Source organism: Zosterops lateralis (genome assembly GCF_965231275.1).
Source record: "Zosterops lateralis genome assembly, chromosome: Z".
Classification (NCBI taxonomy): Eukaryota; Metazoa; Chordata; class Aves; order Passeriformes; family Zosteropidae; genus Zosterops; species Zosterops lateralis.
Genome location: NC_139800.1, coordinates 1,653,014 through 1,672,709, shown reverse-complemented (window position 1 = coordinate 1,672,709; position 19,696 = coordinate 1,653,014). Strand labels below are relative to the sequence as shown.

Genomic DNA, 19,696 nt, shown 5'->3' with positions numbered 1-19,696 from the left:
TATTTTTTTTTTTTTTTTTTTTTTTCCCCCTGGTTTTGGTTTGTTGTTTTTTTTTTTCCTTTTTCCAGTCAGGGAGTGTTAAGCAATATGCCACAAACCCTTCACATGTAACATAAGTTGGAGTACTCCTCTGCTGGAACAACCGTGCTCTTTATAGCAGAGCTGTGTCTGCATCTGAGCTATGCAGAGCCAAGTGTATTATTAGAGTGGACATCACTGGGGCTGTAATTGTACACTGCTCCCCTTGGCAACCACAGCCAACAGCACATCAAACAGAAGGCTGATAGCTTCTTTTAATAATAATAATAATAAAAAAAAACCCTCAAAAATCACGCAATGAACATCCCGACACAGAGCAGCAGAGCCCGCTGGCCTGCAGCCAGAGCCAGTGCCTGGTGCATCCCTGCAACATGGAACTGCCTTGGTGCCAGAGGAGAAGGGCTGGTTCTGCTGGATGCCCTGTGGCTTACCCTGCTGTGTGCTCCTTTGGATACCCTGTGGCATACCCTAATGTATACCCCATTTCACACCCTAATGCGTACCCTAAGGCACATTGCGTTGGATGCCTCATAGGATACTCTGTGGCAAACCCTATAGCACACCCTGATGGATCCCAAAATTTATACCCTAATGCATACTTAGTGGTGTGCCCTAGTGCATATCCTGTTGGATTGCCCGTGGCATTCCCTGATCTTGTGGTCAGCCTAATGAACTTCCCATGGCGTATCCTATGGTACATCCTAATGTATGCCCTGTTGCATACCCTAATGCACTTCCCATAGCATATTTTACAGTATATCCTAATGCACACACTATTCCATACCCTAATGCACTTCCCATGGCATATCCTATGGTATATCTTAGTGCATACCCTATGGTATGTGCTAAAGCATTCCTCATGGTGTATCCTAATGCACATCCTATTGCACACCCTGTGGCATACCCTAATGAATACCCTGTTGCACATCCTAATGCCTCCCCTTTTGCACACCCAAATGCATACCCTATGGCTTGCCTTATTGCCTACCCTATTGCACCCCTATTGCACGCCCTGTTGCACATCCTGATACATTCCCAATGGCAAATGAAGTTGCACACCCACATGTTGGAAGAAACCCAATCAGGGTTTCTTCATCATCTTACTGCAACCTCTTGATGCCCCAGAAATGGCCCTTCCTTGGTTCAGTGCTGTGTTTGGCTCTGGGTGTAGAAACTTCATAGAAACACAGAACATCCTGAGCTGGAAGGGAGCCACAAGGATCATGAAATCCAAGCCCTGACCCTGCACAGACACCCCAACAAAAGAGGATTGTCCAAATGCTCCTGGAGCTCTGGCAGCTTTGGGGCCGTGCCCCAGCACCCTCTGGGGGAAGAGCCTTTTCCTGATATCCATCCTAACCCTCCCTGGCACAGTTCCAGCCATTCCCTGGGTTCTGTCCCTGGGTCACACAGAGCAGAGATCAGTGCCTGACTGACCCTTCTTTACACATTACAAGGAAGTTGTAACTATGATTAATCTCCCCTCAATCTCTTCTCGAGGCTGAACAAACCAAGTGCCCTCATCCCTTCCTTGTATGGCTTCCCCTCCAGACCCTTCCCCTCCAGACCCTTGAGATCAATAGTGTGGGTTTTGGCAGAGGTTTCACTTCAGTCTCAGTGGCCTTGCTTGAGTCTGAGAGGATTGGTGTGACCATTTATAGAGGGGCTCAACCAGAAAGGTGGCCAAAAATCCATTGCTGTCATCCCAGGTGGGGGATGGAAGAGAAGGACTTAGGTTGACACATTTCTTGGGATGTAGACATTGTGGTGTGAGATACTGAAGAACTGGTTGATTCCCTTTAGTAAATGTGAGTGCAGTGTGAAGTCTTTGCTAAGCTGAGTGTGAAGATTTGGAATTAATGTTCTTCCTCTGAAGTTCTTGCTCTCCTGTAGCCTTTTTAGTCTGAGGAAACAACCTCCCAGTGATAACAGCTCTTTCAGCATTGTAGGACTCTAAGTTGTAATGATAGACACTGGGTGGATACTGTTGGGAAATGGGACATGGAAGTTGTTTGGACTCAATGATCTGAGAAGTCTTTCCCAACCCTAAGGATTCTGTGATGTTCTGTGTTATTCTAAGTAATACATTCATGGTTAATACTGAAAGGGAGATTTTTTTTTCCCCTTCTCAACATGATTATTAGTGAGGAACAGTTTGTGGTTTGGCAGAAGTGGAGGCAGGAGGATCCAAGTGTGGCTGGAGAGTATCTGACCTGTACACCATGTCCAGGACTGACTGCAAAAACCCATCAGTCCTCTTTCTGGGGCTGTTTTTAATACAGTTTAATTACAGATGGTCCCATCTGTGCACATAAAACAGAGTGGTACCACTTGTCTCTGAAAGGGCATTGCCCAGCAGACATCAGAGAGGTTGCTTCACTGAGAGGTGGGGGAAAAAAATGGTCCCAGTGCCCCTGCAGTAGATCCTAGAGCCATACAAGTGTGTCACAGTGGTGAGCTCAGCTCCACAGAGCAGCACTACATCCATCTTTAAGCATGAGTCAATACAGATGTACTTTGGTTTCTCCTCCAGAGGAGCTGGATGAGCTCTCCCCCAGTGAGGTGGAGATTCAATGGGGAAAGAGCTCAGTTGGCTTGAGCTCTCCATGGCTGTATGTGTAGATGAGGAACATCTTGGTGGTGAACCTCAGAATGGCTGCCAGCTCCTCAAGAGCCCAACACAAGGCCAGAAAAAATAGCGAATGATGCTGCCCTTGTGTAGACATCCTCATTTAGGGGTTTGCAAAAACTTGTGGAACTTGGAAACATTTCTTCCCTTACATTTCTGATATTGATAAACATCAAACCTGCTTTTGTAAATCACTGAGGGACTCCCCCAGCAAAAACTTTGTGTAGCTTTGAAGAGATTTATTTTCTATACGCCCAGGCAATTCAAAGGCAACTCTAAATTCATGCACACTCGTATATCTATGTAGTGCTTGAAGGGGCACGGGGAATGCAGCCCTGTGGGTGGCTCCAAGGAGCATCTCCAGCTGCTGCATCCTCCTGCTCCCAAGCATGGAGAAAAATAGTGAAAAGGAGACACATTCCCTGGTTTTTTGCCTGCACTTGTGCCTCTGGAGATATTCTCCAATTTTTTTACAGTGTATTTATTATTTTACTTTTATTATTTCTTACCGTATTATTTTTACCTTTTGATTCTTGTATTCGGTTACTTCTTATTTTGCTCACGTGTTAATATATATACTTATTGCATGTGTTAATTATACATATATATAATATTTATATATATATATAGATTTGCTAATGACATGTATTATCATTATATAAATATTATAATATTATATATAATACATATAATATATTGTATTACATATCATATATAATGCATTATATTATATATCATATATATAATATATGTGTGATTTATAATAATATATATAATATATAAGTATTAACATGTTAGTAATTTTTTTAAAATTCTTACTATGGGGTTGGTTCTTTTTCCCCCTTCTTTTGCATAGTCATCTGGGGCCAAACACACCCCGTGCAAGTGTCGGCAGCGGGCAGGAGAGGGAGCCCGGGGAGCAGGCTGGCAGCCTGCCTGCACCAGCAGGTGAAGGGCAGGGCTGGGCATCAATTCGAGCTGGCCCAGCTCTTCCCCGAGCCCGGCCAAGCCGTGTCTGCCTGCCCAGAGTGTAACAACGCTGGGCTTGGCCACGGGAGGCTCCAGGAGCCCCGTGCGGGGCTGGGAGGTACTGGAGGGACCTGGATTAAATGTCCGGCTGCCTGCCTTGAACTTGCCACTTCTCCCAAACAGAACGGTGGCTGTAGGAACCACCCGGCTCCTCTGCAGCCCTCCCGTGGCCAGGGAATGTGGTGGGGGCCAGGCAGCACCTCCCTGGAGGGTGGTGGTAAGGTGAGGGAGGGATTAACAGAGCCCAGGATGTCAGGTTGTAACAGAGAGTGGAAAAAGGGCAGTTTTGCAGATAGGAAGGAGTAGATGGGGGCCGGAGCTGTGCCACACAAGCACTAGGAGCTGGGAATAGTTAAGCCTAAATTAAAGAAGCAGTGGGTTTGCACTGCACATCACTCCTCAGTCTAAACCCAGGGATGGGTTTTGGGGATCATGTTGAGCTGCAGCTGGAGGTGGCCACAGGGCATCACAGGGGATGCCAAGGGGATTGTCCCCACTGCTGTGCAGGTCTCTGGGGTCTGGGGTCTGCCCAATGCAGCCACACTCATGGCTCTGCAGAGGAAAGGTGTTTTGTTTAGACTAGCAGTGCATGGTGCAGTGGAGAGTTTGATGGGAAGCAGGACTAATTTTCTAGAAAAAAATCCCTTCCAGTTTAAAGATTGACATATTTGATTTTAATTCTATGTGCTGGTGAGGTTTTATACATTATACTTTGCAATGCTCATATGTGTTGTGCAAAAATAGCCATTGCCTTTAGTCCATAAATTTATGTGTGGTTTCTTCTGGCTTCTTTTCCCCTTGGAGGGGCTGAGATTTCAAAGCCACAGTGGGGACCAGCCCTTGCTCCAGCACATGGTGGCACCACAGGGATGGTACTTGGTGTCTCATTGTCTCTCCAGGCAGTGGATGCCCTGGGCATCTCCCAGTGATGGTGGGACCCAGCAGAGGCTCCATCCTCTTCTTGTGCATGTTGGTGGTGAAGAGTGTCAGGAGCACCCCTGGCCAAGCCGCTGCTGCCTGCTAAAAACACAGCTGAGTTCAGAGCAGGGAGTTGGAGTGGTGGGACACCCTGTGCATGGGCTCAAGCAGGGAGCAGAGGCTGTTCTGGGCTCTAGGTGGAGACTGCAGACTGCTCAGCCTGCCTGCATCCTACTTGCATCCTGCAGGATGCCCTGTGTGCTCCTGGGACAGAGCCAGGCAGCAGCCTCCTGCTGGGGTGGGCCCCTGGCTGCCCCCAGCCATTGCTGGTGGGTAAGGATGCTGGGGGTCCCGGTAGAAAAAGCAGAAATAAATTTTAAAAAAGCCTCAAAACCCATTTATCCATTGATGAGAGGTGATGAAAGGCAGGGGGACACTTTAGTGTTGAGACCTCTCCAGATCGGGCTGAACCAGCACCAGCTCCTCTCTTGTGTGCTGCGAAAGGCTCAAACCCACAGGATGTGGGAGTATGTTCCTGTCAGCCCAGGGGCTCAGCTGGCTCAAGGCACCCTGCTCACAGACCATCTGCTCCTGCCTCCTCCAGCCCAAATCCAGCTCAGGCTGCTGCAGCTACCCCAAGGTGGGGAATTTGGGATGCTGCGGGGTTGGACGATCCCTGTTCCCCAAACCCGCAGACACCCTGCTGTGCCCAGCCCTCCTCTCAGCTGGTGCCCTTCGCCTCACCTTGAGACAGGAGTTTTGGAGGCTCACTGGGACCCTGTGTTGCATCACCCTGCCAGGGACTCATCCCACAAACCCCACACTCCCCAGTCATTTTGTCAGGGAATGAAGCTGACACAGGACAGCTGTGAATCCTGCTGTGAATCCTGCTGACACAGGAGCACCCTGGAGAAGCAAATGCCAGGAACATCACCTCCTGTGCCAAGGCCAGGGCAGATGGATGTGCCAGCATTAGCCCAAAGATGGGATTTGGGTAGAAGGATGTTGGAGAGGGAAACATCTCTGTTTCTCCCTGGGAAAGGGGGAAAATGAGGTAACACGTGCTTTGCCCATCCCTGGCTTTACTTGGGCACAGGCCCATAGCATACAGAGGATGTTCTTGTGCTCACCAGCAGGAAATACCTTGTTTTAAAGTTTTCTAGCTGAGTCACAAGTTTCTGTACCAGGTTCAGATTCCAGCAGAGTGAACCTGACTGCTGTGGTGGCACCCAGAGGGATGGTCCTGTGGGACCAACAGTTTGGGCACCCTCAGCATCCCCCATTCATGCTTAGGCTCAGGGTTTTTTCATTGCTGAGTATTTTGGTGTATAGCTATCTGTCAGAAGCTGGATTTGGAGAATGAATGCTTCCAACAAAGTCCACCTCTCCTTTGCCTCCTCTGTGGTGTTTGTTTTGTACAGCCTCATCTTTTCCTGCTGCATACGTTTAGACAAGAAAATGTAAAATGATGATGGGAAGTGGTTTTGGTGGTTCCTGGGAGCAGAGGAACTACAGGACACTTGAGGGGTGAGGAATGAGGCTTGAGAATTATTTCAGGTCCCTGTCCTACAGCTCACCAGGCCTGATACTGATGCAAAACACTGCATCCAAGTCTTGGGGACAGCAGCAAGCAATGCTTGGCTGGAAGATGTTGCCCTACTTTGACACATCCTCTGGTCTCATCAGCAGTGCTGCCAACCATGGGGTGTTCCCCCATGCTCCTCCCCTCATTGAGCATCCCAAAATAGTGCTTCCTTTTCCTCTCCCAGTGATAAGTTCCTCCACTTCTCTTGCTTCCTTTTTTTAAAATTACTGTTGCTCTAAATATTAATTTTTTATTAAACGTGATAAAACAAGCATCTCTGGCCATGCTGGGAATCCAAACTCAGTGATAAAGCCAGGCTGGACAGGGTTTGGAGCAGCCTGGTCTAGTGGAAGGTGTCTCTGGCCATGGCAGGGAGATTGGACAAGATGGTCTTAAGGGTCCTTTCCAAACCAAACTATTCTGTGATAACACTTCCAGTCCAGGAGCAGCAGGAACTGAAAGTGAGGACAGCAAGAGCAACGTGTCTTCCATCTAAGGAGACAGTTTCAGGCTGGAGAAACAAAACTTTACAATTTCTGCTCTGTTCATGAGAATAAGGTGTGTTTCCTTCCTCTAATATTCCAGCCCATGCCATCCAGTGGTCTTATACAATGATGCTCAAAGTCTGCCAACATGTGGCAAAATACATCATGGTAATCATGGGCATCCCTTTAGAGATACAAAGGTTGGAGGAATTGAGGGCTTTTGCAAGTTGATGTTGTTTTCTGCATCACTTTTCTGTAATCTTAGTTTTCCCAGCTTGGATAGGCAAATTCAGAGGTGTTCTAAGGTGCTCCATACCTGTATGCTTCATGGGATTAACAAAAAATATTAATGCATCTTTCACATCCATTAAAAAATATATAAAAACCAGCCAAATACAACATTTCTTACAGCAAAAGCTCCCTGGCTACATAGAATTTGTAAATATTAGCCTCTGAAAAAGATTTTCTGAGCTCCTTTGTGTAAATAGCATTTTTTTTTTTAGTAGACTGGCACTTCACCTCCAGGTCTCGATTTTCAAGTGGCCTCTTCTCCCCCCATCCCAGAGCTGCATTTCCAGCAGGGAGATCCAGCACTTGGCACACGCTGCCTGTGGGGTGCCTGGTGGTGGGAGAGACATGGGGAAAAGCAGACAGAGTAGATAAGAGGGGTGACAGCCCCTTTGCTCTCCAGCCTGTTTGCTCAGCAATGCCGAGTGCTGGGCCAGAGCCACCACCTCCCTGCAGACTAAACAGTTGCAGTGTTTTCTCTCCCATGACCAAAAGAATTTAGTAAAGGGTCCCGGTATGAAACTTTACACGAACTCTGGGTGCCACGAATATCTCTGGCTGGGAGTCTGTTAACTCCTCCAGTTCCTTGATCACCCATGCAGTTCAGTCCCAGGGCAGATGAAAGGAAGACCCATCCCACGATGGATCTGGGCCAGCTGCCCGCAGGACCCCCCGTGCTCACCCACCCACCAAGTTTTTCTGCCTCCATCTTTCTGGGGTGGTTGTTTTTTTACTTTCTTTTAAAGGAGAGAGCCAAGAACTCTGGCCATAATGGAGCTCTGAGTCCTCCAGTTCAGGAAAGAAATGGACCTGTTCGAGCAGGTCAGAGGGAGGATTCTCACAGGGCTGGAGCCCCTCTGCTCTGGAGCCAGCCTGGGACACCTGGGGCTCTTCACCTGCACAAGAGAAGGCTCCAGGCAGAGCTCAGAGCCCCTGCCAGGGCCTCAAGGGGCTCCAGGAGAGCTGCACAGGCACTGGGGACAAGGCCTGCAGGGACAGGACACAGGCAGTGGCTTCCCAGGGCCAGAGGGCAGGGCCAGATGGGATGTGGGGCAGGAATTGGTGGCTGTGAGGGTGGGGAGGCCCTGGCACAGGGTGCCCAGAGCAGCTGTGGCTGCCCCTGGATCCCTGGCAGTATTCCAGGCCAGGTTGGACAGGGCTTGGAACAACCTGGGATAGTAGAAGGTGGCAGGTGGGTTGGAACTAGATTACCTTTAAAAGTCCTTTCTAGCCCTGATTCTATAATATCTCATGCCTCTTGGACCTCTTTGGAGCCACCTGTGTTAACCAATGTCCATCCAAAGGTTGTCCACTTCCTATGCTACCCAGCTCAGGGACTTCCACTTCAGGGAGAGGTTTTGGGAATGGGAGAATCCCCTGAGGCCTCATTCATCCTGTGGTCCAGGCTTGCAGAGAAGCAGAGGCCAAGCCTCAGTGTCTTGCCCAGCTCAGTAGATGGGTGGCCCCAATCCCACCTCATAGTGAACATCCCCAAGAGGGCACTTCCTTAGGAGAGTCTTAGCATCCCACAGGAGAACATCCTGCTGCCAGGATGAAAATCCCTCTGTGGAGTGAACTGATGTGAGCCAGGAGTGCCTGTGCAGTAAAGCTCCTGATGTCAAACAGGATTAGCTGCCTGCCTTTCCCTGCCCAGTTTCATTCATTCACGGGGAAGCTGGCCTTTCAATGGATGCAGCTTCATTTCCAGTGCAAGTGGAATTCCTCCAGCCCTGGTGCCTGGACAAAGGAGCACCTTCCTCCACAGTCAGTTTTCCTCATCTTATATCCCTCTTTCTAAATTTGGCCTGTCCCCATAAATCCCTCGTCACCTCCACCTTATAAAGACGACACACTGCACGTGCAGAATTTGAAACAGGAATGCATCCTGCTGGCAAAATCCAGCTGGTCCCTGCTGTATCCTCCTGGGCTGCAAGGCTGGACATCTCCAGACATGGCATTTGCAATCAGGATCCATCTATCAGCCCCAGTTGGGGTTCCAGTCGTCACCTCAGCCTGGTGTCGGGAGCAGGATGAGCATTTTCTCAGGTGCAGAAATGGCCTCTGAGCAGATTTGGGGATGGTGCTGGGGCTCAGACCCTGCTGTATTGTAGAGAAGGGTTAGCAAACTGCCCACCATACAATCCCCACCCATATGAAGTAGCCCAAAAATAGGATTTTGTGAGATTTCTTGAAACCATTCTGCTTTTACACTGAGCTTGTGCTATGGGAAATGCAGCCCAGGGGTGGGAGATTTATACTGATAAGTTTTTCCATGATGTGGGGTTATCAGCACTGCTGTGGGTGAGCAGGGATTCACTGTGATTGATCCTCTCTCTTCCAACCACCTCCATTCCCAAGGAGGGAATTGCTGGCCTAGGAGTGGGGTGCTCCAGACGACATGGATTCTTTGTCTCCATTTCAGGGGGAGGACTCTCAGTGTCTCCTAAATTCCCAAGGTAGCCCAATATTTCCTGTGCACATTCACAAAGGCAAAGGGCACATCGCTGCCTCAAGATTCCCACAGTGCTGGGACATGCAGGAATAAAATGAATATAACAGGGAACTCCTGCACTGCTGCAGAAGAGCAAGGCTGCCGAGGGGGAACTGTTTCCTCTGGGCATTTCATGGGGTTCATGCAGGGCTGGGACAAACAGGGGTCCCAGCTGCTCTGACAGCAACACAGCAGGGAAATTAATTTCTGTTTCTTTGTGGCCCCTTGTCTCCATTCCAGTCCCTCTCTGTGGGGCTGAGAGATTGGCTTGTGATTCTCAGACAGGTGATTCATTCCCCTTGTCTGTGTGTCCTGCAGATGGCAGGTCTGTCCCTTGCTTGCTCCAAGGTCTGGCCGAGGCTGGTAGTGATGTTTTTCTCTGTCTGGGTTTGTGGGATAACAGGTCTTGAAGATGATGATAAACTGCTGTTACCCAGCTGAGCTGACACCCTGGCACGTGTTTGGGAACCCAGAAAGGTGTGAGATAGGAAAGACAGCAATAAAAATTAAGTGATGAGGAAGACAACTCTGTCACCTGAGTAGTGCTGGCAGAGGCACTGGCAAACATCCAGGACAATATGGGGGTTGCTGTTGTTTGCCTGCAAACCAGGCTACTGAATTCACCCTCCTGGTCATCCCAGAGTTTCCACCCAGACAGTGCACCAAGATCTCCAGCAACTACGAGGCTGACAGCAAAACTTTTGTTTGCACTTCCATCATTATGCTCCCACCAGGGTGATTTCAAGCTCAGCTAAATCAATAATTAACTGTTCACACCTCTGCAGCCCCTCAAGGACCTCGCAGACATCACTGGCTGAAACTATGGGACACCCACGTTGGGTGGGTAATTGCTGCTGATGCCAGATTTGGAGCCAGACTGAGAGGTCAGGGTGAGACCAGGGGGCAGGAGGTTCAAGTGACCACTTGCCTGGTCACCTCCAGGTGTTTGTAGTCAGGAGAAATATCCACAGCTACTCTTGGCTCTGGTAATCACCTGTCTCAGTTACCCAAACCTGGGAATATAAAATTGGTTATGTTTCTTCTCCTGGGAGTTTGCCTAGTCTCTGCTTTAGAAACACCAGTTTTCTGACCTTATTTTCCCCTTCATGCCCAAATTCTTCTGATTGGCATAAGCACTGTGTGTCTGCCTGATAGCTGGAGAATCTTTGAGTTGTTCTTCCTGAATTGGAAGAATTCCATATCCCTGGAATTGTTCAAGGCAGATTGGACAGGGCTAGGAGCAACCTAGCCTAGTGGAAGGTGTCTTTACAAACAGGTGTTTGTGAAGAGATGACTTGTAAAGCCTCTTCCAAACCAAAACATCCTGTGATTATGTCAATTGGTCAGTGACATCTAATGCAAACTACAAATAATCCAGATTTGGTCAGATGATGTGTGGTGGTGTCTGTAGGGTGGTGGTCACTGTCCTGGACCTTCACCATGTGGTGCATTTCAGAGCCCTCTGTGATTAAAACCACAGAGCTGTGGCCATCATGAAGTCAGGTCCACACTGAAGGTCACTGGTAGGATTTCCTGCTTTTCCCAAAATGCCCAGGACATCCTGAGAAGATGTTGAAATGGTGCATGTTCAAATGGTGCAGATCCAGCCTGGAGGAAGCGACGTGATGAAAGCCTGTGGGAGTGAAATGCCTCATGGCTGGGTGAAGCCAGGACCTCTGCGAGTCTGGGCACAAGGTGTCATCTGTAATTTAAAAGCTTTATCTGCTTTAAATGTCAATAGCTCCTTTGTTGGAGTCATAATAATTGCCATGATTCGCATGTCTCAGTCACACACCCCAAAGCGCTTCGCAAAGGAAGATGAGCAAATCATTCCCGTTTGTTGCCGGATGGGAAATCAGGGTACAAAGGTGATTGTAGCCCACACACGGCTGGAAATAAACCTCAATCTCCTGTGCTGCTGTTCTCCAGGTTTCTGCATGGAAGCTGTAGGCTCAAAGCAGGTTTTCTGTCATCACCTCTGCTCTGTCTTGTCTCCGTGCTGGCAGTAGCGTGGGCAGAGATGGTGTGAGGGGATCTCAGTGAGGTTCTGTCCTTGGGTGCAGGCAGAAAGGCCAGGAGTGGGTGGCTGGAGGAAGAGCGGAGTCCGTAGAAGAGCTGATGATCCCATTTCATGTCCCACCACCTCCAGCAGAGGAGATTTTGTAGTGGTGTCCATGAAGTGAGACTTTGCCAATGAAGCTGTGGGTGGTACAGAGGATCTCAGTGAGACCCCACAAATCCATGGGCAGAGGTGTTTGATCACTCCCTGGTGCTGTCACAGGATTCTACAGCTCCTTCCAAATGCCAGTGCTCCAAACCACTCATCTCAGTGGTTTATACTCCTCAGGAAGCAGAGCTGCACACCAGAATCTCCTCCAAGCCAGGACCTAAACACACACAGTATTTAAATTCTAAGCAGGGAATAATGCAGTGATGTTAATTGTGCAAAATGTAATTTATGGAGCCCTTTCTAGGAAGGTCTGGGAAGGGAGCAGGCAGAGGCTGTGCATCTCCAGGACAGCAATAAGGGACAGAAACTATCTAACCTCTATCACCAGTTCCCTCCTCCAACTTATTGGATTTGTCTCAGCCCTTTCCAAAGAGCCATTTTAGGGCTCCAGCATTTTGCAGAGCATTGCCAGTAAGATCAACTATTTAGCACAGCCTATCTCAGCTTTTTATATAGCTCTTAGCACGGATATCTAAGCATCATATATTTCTTTTTGTGCAGTATTTCTGATTCAGTATTTCCTGCCTCCTTGACAATGACTGAGTAAACAGCCTGAGCTGCCAAAGGAAGAGCCCTGTGTTTACAGAGCAACAAGCCCAAATGTGCTTTATTTTTTTTTTCCATCAGAAAGTGGCAATGCTTAAATTAACCCTCATTTTTATCCCTCACTAAACTTTTGCCCTCTTAAGTTGCTGCTGCCAGAGTCAGCCATGGGTTGGTGGGCCCAGATCTGGGGAAAAGTTATTTGGAACGTATCTTTAAGAAAGTGTGGCAAACTCCCAAGGGAAGAATTTTCGGCTGCAGCTGTCTGAGCTGGAGTGAGGGCATAGATCTGATGGCAAAATGCTGCTTCTCATCCTACCTGGCTCTGCTGCCCACCAAAAATGTTAGAGGATGGATTAGCCTCCTCTCCCAGAGTGTGGGTCATTCCTCTAGGCTCTTCTAGCTTGGTCCTACTCTTGGGAAGGTCCCATGTCCACTGTCACAAGCCAGTGTTGCATGAACTGGATCTCTACTGGGATGAGGAGTGGGCTTTCATTTGGCTGCAAGAGTGAATGTCTCCAGGAAAAAGGCACTTTGAATTTCCATTGCTGGCAGGAGCCTCAGCCAAGCTTACAAAGGATCCAGCCGGGGATGTCAGAGGTTTTGCTGAGCCCTGGGCCACCTCTCTGATGTGTGTGAGCACAGGCCACCCTGACCTACCCATGGAGAGGCCCAACAGGATGAGCATGCTTAGCCTTCAGATTTATGCCCCAAACTTGTCCTGTATGAGAGCTCTTTAGAGGTCCCTTTGGCATCCCCCCACTTGCCACATGGTTTCCCAGTGAATTCTTCTCCCAAACCAGGCAGAGAAGGAAGGCCAAACCTACCTGGTATAAATACATTTTATTTTAAACTATAGGCACTAAAGGAAGGTCATCCAGTAAACACACCCAGATTATCTACAGGCCAGAGCACCCCCAAATTAGTAATACAATTTGTGTTTAAAAATACAGCCAAACTGATGAAAGATAATTTGCTTACTGCCCTGACATCACCACCTAAGCATGGGGCAAGCCAATCCACAGGTTATTTTTATATAACTCCGTGAGGCATTTCCAGAGCAAATAAAGTTCAATGGGCAGGGCAGTGACCCGGCTGTCTGGTTCCAGAGCTTTTCAGCCCCCTCAAGGCTCATAATCAGCGTGTGGAGGTCTGTGGATCAGGGCACGGCTCCATCGGATGTGCCCCAGGCACACAGGACGTGGGGTTTGTTCTCTGCCGGCCAGTTCCTCACCTCTCCCACGTCTGGCTCATCCCTTGGGGTTGCACAGCCTTTGGACCTGCTCTCAAAGGGTCACAGGGCCTGCTGTGGGCATGGCTGACTTGCAGCAGGTGAGTCACACGTGTAACTGCATTAATCAAACAGCCTCAGTGACAGCAGTGGTCTCCTCAGACACCCCAAGGCAGATGGGACACCTCTGCATGGATGACACTCACCATGGTACAGGTAAAACCTGCTGTCTGAAGGCCAAATTTAAGGACAGAGCTCCCTGCTGCATGCTGAGACACTGGAGTAACACCACCCTGAGGCAGATGGGTTTCTCAGGATGCTTCAGGATACTCCTGGCACTGCAAGTCCAGCTGCCGTGGAGGCTCCTGCCAAGCCCAACTCTGGCCTGCAGGCAAGTGTGGTCCAAAAAAATGCCTCCCACTGGCAAGATGCTCTTCCTACTTTGTCAGAGGAATCAGTATCACTCGCCTGTTTTTGCAGGATATGTGCAAATCACCTCCTCTTACAAAGTTTGGCCCAGCCTGAGTCTGCAAATGGAGCAAAATTATTCCCACCGTGGCATCACATTCTGGGTGGAAATGTTCACAGAGCCTTCTGCATCCATTCCACGTTCCATCTCCCTCTCCCATCCTTCATGGGGGTCCCTCAAAGTCTGCACAAGATTTTCTGTGCTTGGAGGAGGGGGGACCACAGACCCTTTTCTTTTACAAGGATCTTGTTCAGCTGCAAAGGTGGGGCATTGTGGCACCACTGGGTGCCACAGGATGAAAAAAGGAGGGTGATGTGTGGTGGAATCCTTTCCTCCCCAGCTCCTATCCCAGGCCTGATTAGTTTGGTTTACTGGTTGATTTATGGAATTTCCAGAGGGTTGATGGTTTGGGGTTTTTGACAGAAAATATAATTCTTAAAAGAAAGTTGAAGAGTCAGTTTTCTTTCTCGCAAAGATGCAGAGCAGGGCATAACTGCAGCAGCAGGAGCAGGAGCGAGCAGAGATTCCTGCAGTGGTTTTTTTATTCTTTCCCAGTAATCTGGGACTGCAGAGCCCGTGCAGTTATCCCAAGCTGCTAGGAATTTCACAGCATGCCCCAGGGATCCCAAAATACAGCACAGCTCCCCAGGTACATGAGTGTGGAGCCTCCAGGCCCAAGCAGGACAGGAGGTGCTGGAGGGCATCCAGGCTCAGGGAGGTAGGATGGGTTGGGGGCTGGAACTGGCTGGGATGCTGCGTGAGATGCAGGAGACAGTGCCAGGGCATGGAGAGGAATCAAGGAAAAGCTCCTTGAAGGAAACTTTTTTTGCACTATATGGGTGGAGGGGCAGATGAGGGGTATGGGATATTCTTGACTGGCTTTTTAATTTCTCATTAATCAAGATATCATGTCTCTTTGACTTTTTTTTTTCCTTTTTTTTTTTGCATTAAAATTCAATTGAAAACTCCAGAACAAGTAATTGGGTAACCTTGGGGTGATAACCTGAGCTGGCAAATAACTCCTCCATCACTGCCCAGAGACGGGCTGGTTAATGAAAGGATGAACTCTGCAAACTCCCCCGGAGAGTCTGGGGAGACCCAACAGGATTTGGCTGCAGGTTGACTTAGAAGTCACAGACACAGTTGGGCAACTGACTTATGGAAATGGGTGTAGAGAGGAATTAGTCATCACTGTTTGGTTAATAAGTGCCTCGGCTATTTTACAAGTCTTTTTTTCCTGCTTATGCAAATACATATTTTATTTTCCCTTTTGTAATGAAACATATAAATAGCTCCTGCCTTGGATCTTCTGTGCATACAGTTGTGTCATGAAAATAATCATCATGCTTTTGCCTGGCTTTCTTTAGCAGCTGCTTCACTTAGCTTTGTTCTAAAAGGAAGATCTCCTGTGTGTTGTCCAGGGCATGAGAGAGCAAACTTTGGTGTGGTGGCTTTTATATCTCCCCAGCTTTGCAGAGAGCAGCTGCAAGTATTTGCAGCAGCAAAGCCCTTTGTCTCAGGCAGTAGGAATAAACTGAGATGAAAAAGATAGAAGGTAATTTATTTAGTTGCTGGATTTCAAAGGTTGTGCAACCTGCGCTGGAAGCACGTGGTGTGGAGAACGAACTTGTCCTCTTCTTCAGTATTTCCCTGCTTAGTGTCTACTAAATTTTAGTACCAAGGAAAGGTCACTATGGAGACAGACAAGCAAAGTCGCGTGAGATGTCATGCAAGAACCTCTGCAGCATCTCTTAGAGCCCAGGAAAACCTTCTTGACTCTGAGCACGATGCACTCCCTTGTGCCATCCTCTAGAAGGGTTTTTATTTGCTTTTCTGTGTTGCCTTGTGCTCTTTGCCATGTGTTTCCAGCACACACATCCCTTTTCATACCCTGCCTTTGGACAAACCCCTTCCTTCTCCCTGGCTGGAGGTCTGATGGAGAGGCAGCTATCTCCCAGTGCCCTTCCTCCTGATGCTGATCCATAAATCACGTCACTTGGATAATCCTTAGTCATAGCAACCATCGGCTCAGGCGCAGGGTGACCTTTTAATGCCAAGCCCAGGCTGCCCTGATCTTCTGGTCAGGCGTGGAGCCAGTCTCTGCCATTATTTTGTGAGACACCAGAGAGCAGCCAGACCATTAGGATACTCCTGGCCAGACACTGGGTCTGCTGAAGATACTGGAATGAATGGGCTGGGTAGGTCAGCCTGGACCACCGAGCCCAGCATGGGCACCAGCATTTCCCCTGCATTTTATTTAACCACTCTGTTGCTCTTTTTATTCAGTCCTGGTGGTGGTGATGGCTTCTTCCCTCCTCACTAAAAAATCAAGCCATCCAAACTCAGCACAGGACAGGATATGGAAAAGTGACCCCATGTCTGTCGAGGGGGGACAGTGGGGTGCACAGGACAGGCACCACCTCTGGTGCAAGCTGTGGCAGTTATTGCAGGACATGGTGATATTTCCTCAGTACCTGCTTTCTGGTGGCTGCGCTCTGTTGAAATTGCAGCCACTCCGAGCGCATTGAGTAATCTCCCCGCTGTTACTAAAGAGTCAGTCTGTCTGTCTGTCCTCCCCCCACCCTGAGTTTCAATTTCCCCCTAATTCCCTCTCCAGACAGCCGTTGCCTCTGCTGTGGCAGTGTTGCTGATGCAGCCTCTTGTCTCTCTCTCTGTGTCCCTTTGCAGAAGGATTTCTCCATGCGGGAGGAGCTGCAGCAGCGGGACGTGGAGCGCTGGCTGGGGTTCATCACCTTCCTCTGCGAGGTCTTCGGCACCATGAGGAGCAGCACCGGGGAGCCCTTCCGAGTCCTCGTCTGCCCCATCTACACCTGCCTCAGGGAGGTAAATACCTTCCCACTTTGTCCTTCCCCAGCAGTGGGAGAAGCTGTGGAGATGCTGTGTGGAGATGCCCATGGTTCATGGTCCGTGGAAAGGCTCTGCTGCCCCATTCCTGGAAGCACCCAAGGCCAGGCTGGACAGAGTTTGGAGCAACCTGGGATAGTGGAAGGTGTCCCTGCCCATGACAGAGTGTCAGGACTAGATTTAAGGCCCTTCCACCCCAGACCACTCTGGGATTCCACTTTTGCTTTATAATTCCCAGAGGTTTGCTCTGCCACCACTTCACACTTCAATAGTACCTACATACTCTCTTCCTGCATATTATCTTTCTGCTCATTAAAGCACTAAAGTAACTAAAACATGCACTCCTTCTGTCCACAGCTTAGAAAGGACCAGCACTTGGAATGGCAAATCAAGCACTGGAGTTTGCAAATCCCAATGTTGTGAAAATCCCCACCTAAGGAGCTAAAACAGCTTCTTAAAAGCAGGTGAAGCCACCTGAATAGATGAGACAGACTGAGAGGAGGAAGGATGGACAGAAAGGAAGTCCCTAATGTCCTCAGACCCAATCCAGTGAAGCAGAAACCCAGGCCTGTCACCAGGGTTGGGGATTTTTCAGAACCTTATCTCCTGGTGAGCTCATTATCCAGCTCCCCATGGCTCAGAGTGGTGGCAGAAACCTCAGTGAGTACATACAGAAAAGACAGCTCAAGTGTTAATGTTCCATAGAGGAGGAGAGAGGGCTTCCCTCCATCCTGTTTTAAGGGTGATTTTGTCTCCTGCTGGTGCCTGTAGAAGACTTTCTCAGAAAAACCCGCCTCATTGCCCAGGGTTGGAGCTGTGAATCTCAAATTGTCAGTGGTGCTTCTGTCAGGCCATAAATAACTCGCTGTAAAATAAGTTCTCCGCTAGACCTCAGGCAAGGAAAGGATAAAGAAAGTGCTGGTGATGACTTTTTTTTACGTGCATGGGAAGTTTCCCCTGAATGCAAACACACCATAAACATTTTGTCTGGTTGGTACTACTGTGGGCAGAGCTCGCAGATGGTGACTGGAGCAGTGGGGAGTGCAGGCCTCATGATGAGGCAGACATATCCAGAGGAGGAGCTGGGAGAGGAGACACTAAGAATAGCCAAACTTCCCCAAAATCTCTGCCCACGGAGGTATGTGTCACCTTCTGGGGAAGATCTTGGTGTCTAGCAAAGCCCCCGTGCCCATCCGCTTCCCATCGTAATCGTGATACAACACAGCCCTGATTCTGCCAGAATTCTTCCCTGCCCACTCCTGTCTGCCCTCACCGTGCTGTCTCTGTCCCTCCTGTCACCTCTCTGCTCTGTGGGGACATGGTGGTGAGCTAGAGGTGTGCGGAAGGACGTGGAATTTTCATATATCAAGGATATTTTTTGCTACAGGGCAGCTCCATAAAAAGATTTACTAATTATATCAAGATGTCATGCGTAAATTTGCTCTTAAAAATACATCTCTGTTCCTTAGCAGGACAGGTCTGTCCCTGTGGTGTTGTTTGTCACAGATGACTTTACTATATGATCTTTAATAGCGAGATGATCTTTAGGTGCCCTCCAGCCCAAGCCAGTCTGTGATTCTAAGAAGATTCTTAGCTTAGCTGGACATGGGTGAGCCTGACTCTTCTGGCTCCCCTGCCTCAAAATGGTCTGTGATTGTTCTCTCTGCAGAGCTCTGACCTTGATTCATGCCATCCCCCTTCCACAGAAGGGTTTTCTGGAATGGGTTTTCATTCTGCTGCCTTCTTTTGCCATTGCCAGCTAATCCTGCTGCACAGGGCCAACCCAGGGGACAAGACTACCTGTTTTTTAGCAGTGCCAGGCTCTGAGATGGTTGCCAGGGCCAAAGGCAGGCTGCAGACACAGCTGAGGAGGTGGTGGTGTGCTCTTCCAGCCGCACCCAGGAGAGGACAGAGACATATGCACAGGCTGACCCTGCTGGGTGATCTGTGGGAGTGTGGAAAGTCCCTGGCTGTGCAGAGTGCTCATCCCTTGGTGTTCCCCCATGAACTACATGGGCTGATGTCCCAGCAGAGGAGAGGGTATCTCCATGGCCTTTAAAGTCTGGGACTCCTACATGCCTCAGGACAGATTCACAAGATGTAGTGATCATGTTTTTTTCCCCTTCTGCTGATCAGAACATAAATCTGCAAGGAGAGTCTCAGCCCCTCACCCCTAACTCCTTTCATGTTGGGTATTCCCCAGCAATCTCCCTCTGTGCTGCCCACAGACCTGCATAGTTCCCTCTGCCTCCATCCACCCATCCTTTGACCATAAATCATTAGCAGAGGCAAGATAACATCTTTCCCTCTGCCTGTCCTTTCAGCTCCTCTTGCTTTTTAGTTTCTCTTTTTTTTTTTTTTTTTTCCCTTTTTCCCTTTTCCTTTATAGCTCTGTCAGACTCAGCCAAAGGTCAGCGATGAGTGAGCAAGAGGAAGGGGAAAATTGCCTGATGACTGAGGCAGGAATGTCTCTTCCCTTCCCCCTGCAAAGCTTCCTCTCTCCAGCTCCTTTCCCCTCACCAAATAAAAGCTTTTTCACACCATCATTAGCTGGGTGGGAAGGAGTGAGGGTGGCCATCAGTGCTGGGTGGGGAGGAGCTGGGGACCTGTCTGGGGCATTGGGTGACAGTGCCAGCTCTATTTATCGATCAGTGTGGATGGGTTGGTTTTATGGGCTGGGGAAAAAAAAAAAAAATAAAAGACAAGTTCATTTCAGGTGAGGCTGGAGTGATAAATGCTGGGGTTTAGTGGCTGATCGACCCAGCACCCATCACTGTCCTGCATGTCAGACCCAGCAGAGGGTGTTTAACCATGGCAAGGGAAATTTGGGTCAGGGCTGCCAGCTCGCCCAGGCAGTGTTTTGGGAGCCAGAGGAGTTGCTGTGCCCCTTGGTA

General features: G+C 49.0%; 1 protein-coding gene across 2 annotated transcripts in view; it reads left to right on the top strand.

The window, feature by feature from the left end:
* Positions 1 to 19,696, top strand: part of CTIF (cap binding complex dependent translation initiation factor) — a 117,736-nt gene that overhangs the window by 83,269 nt on the left and 14,771 nt on the right. For both annotated transcript variants that reach the window (XM_083883288.1, XM_083883287.1), the window contains exon 9: positions 16,626 to 16,781. In XM_083883288.1, coding sequence (XP_083739414.1) covers positions 16,626 to 16,781 — 156 coding nt within the window. The remainder of the gene's footprint in view (positions 1 to 16,625; positions 16,782 to 19,696) is intronic.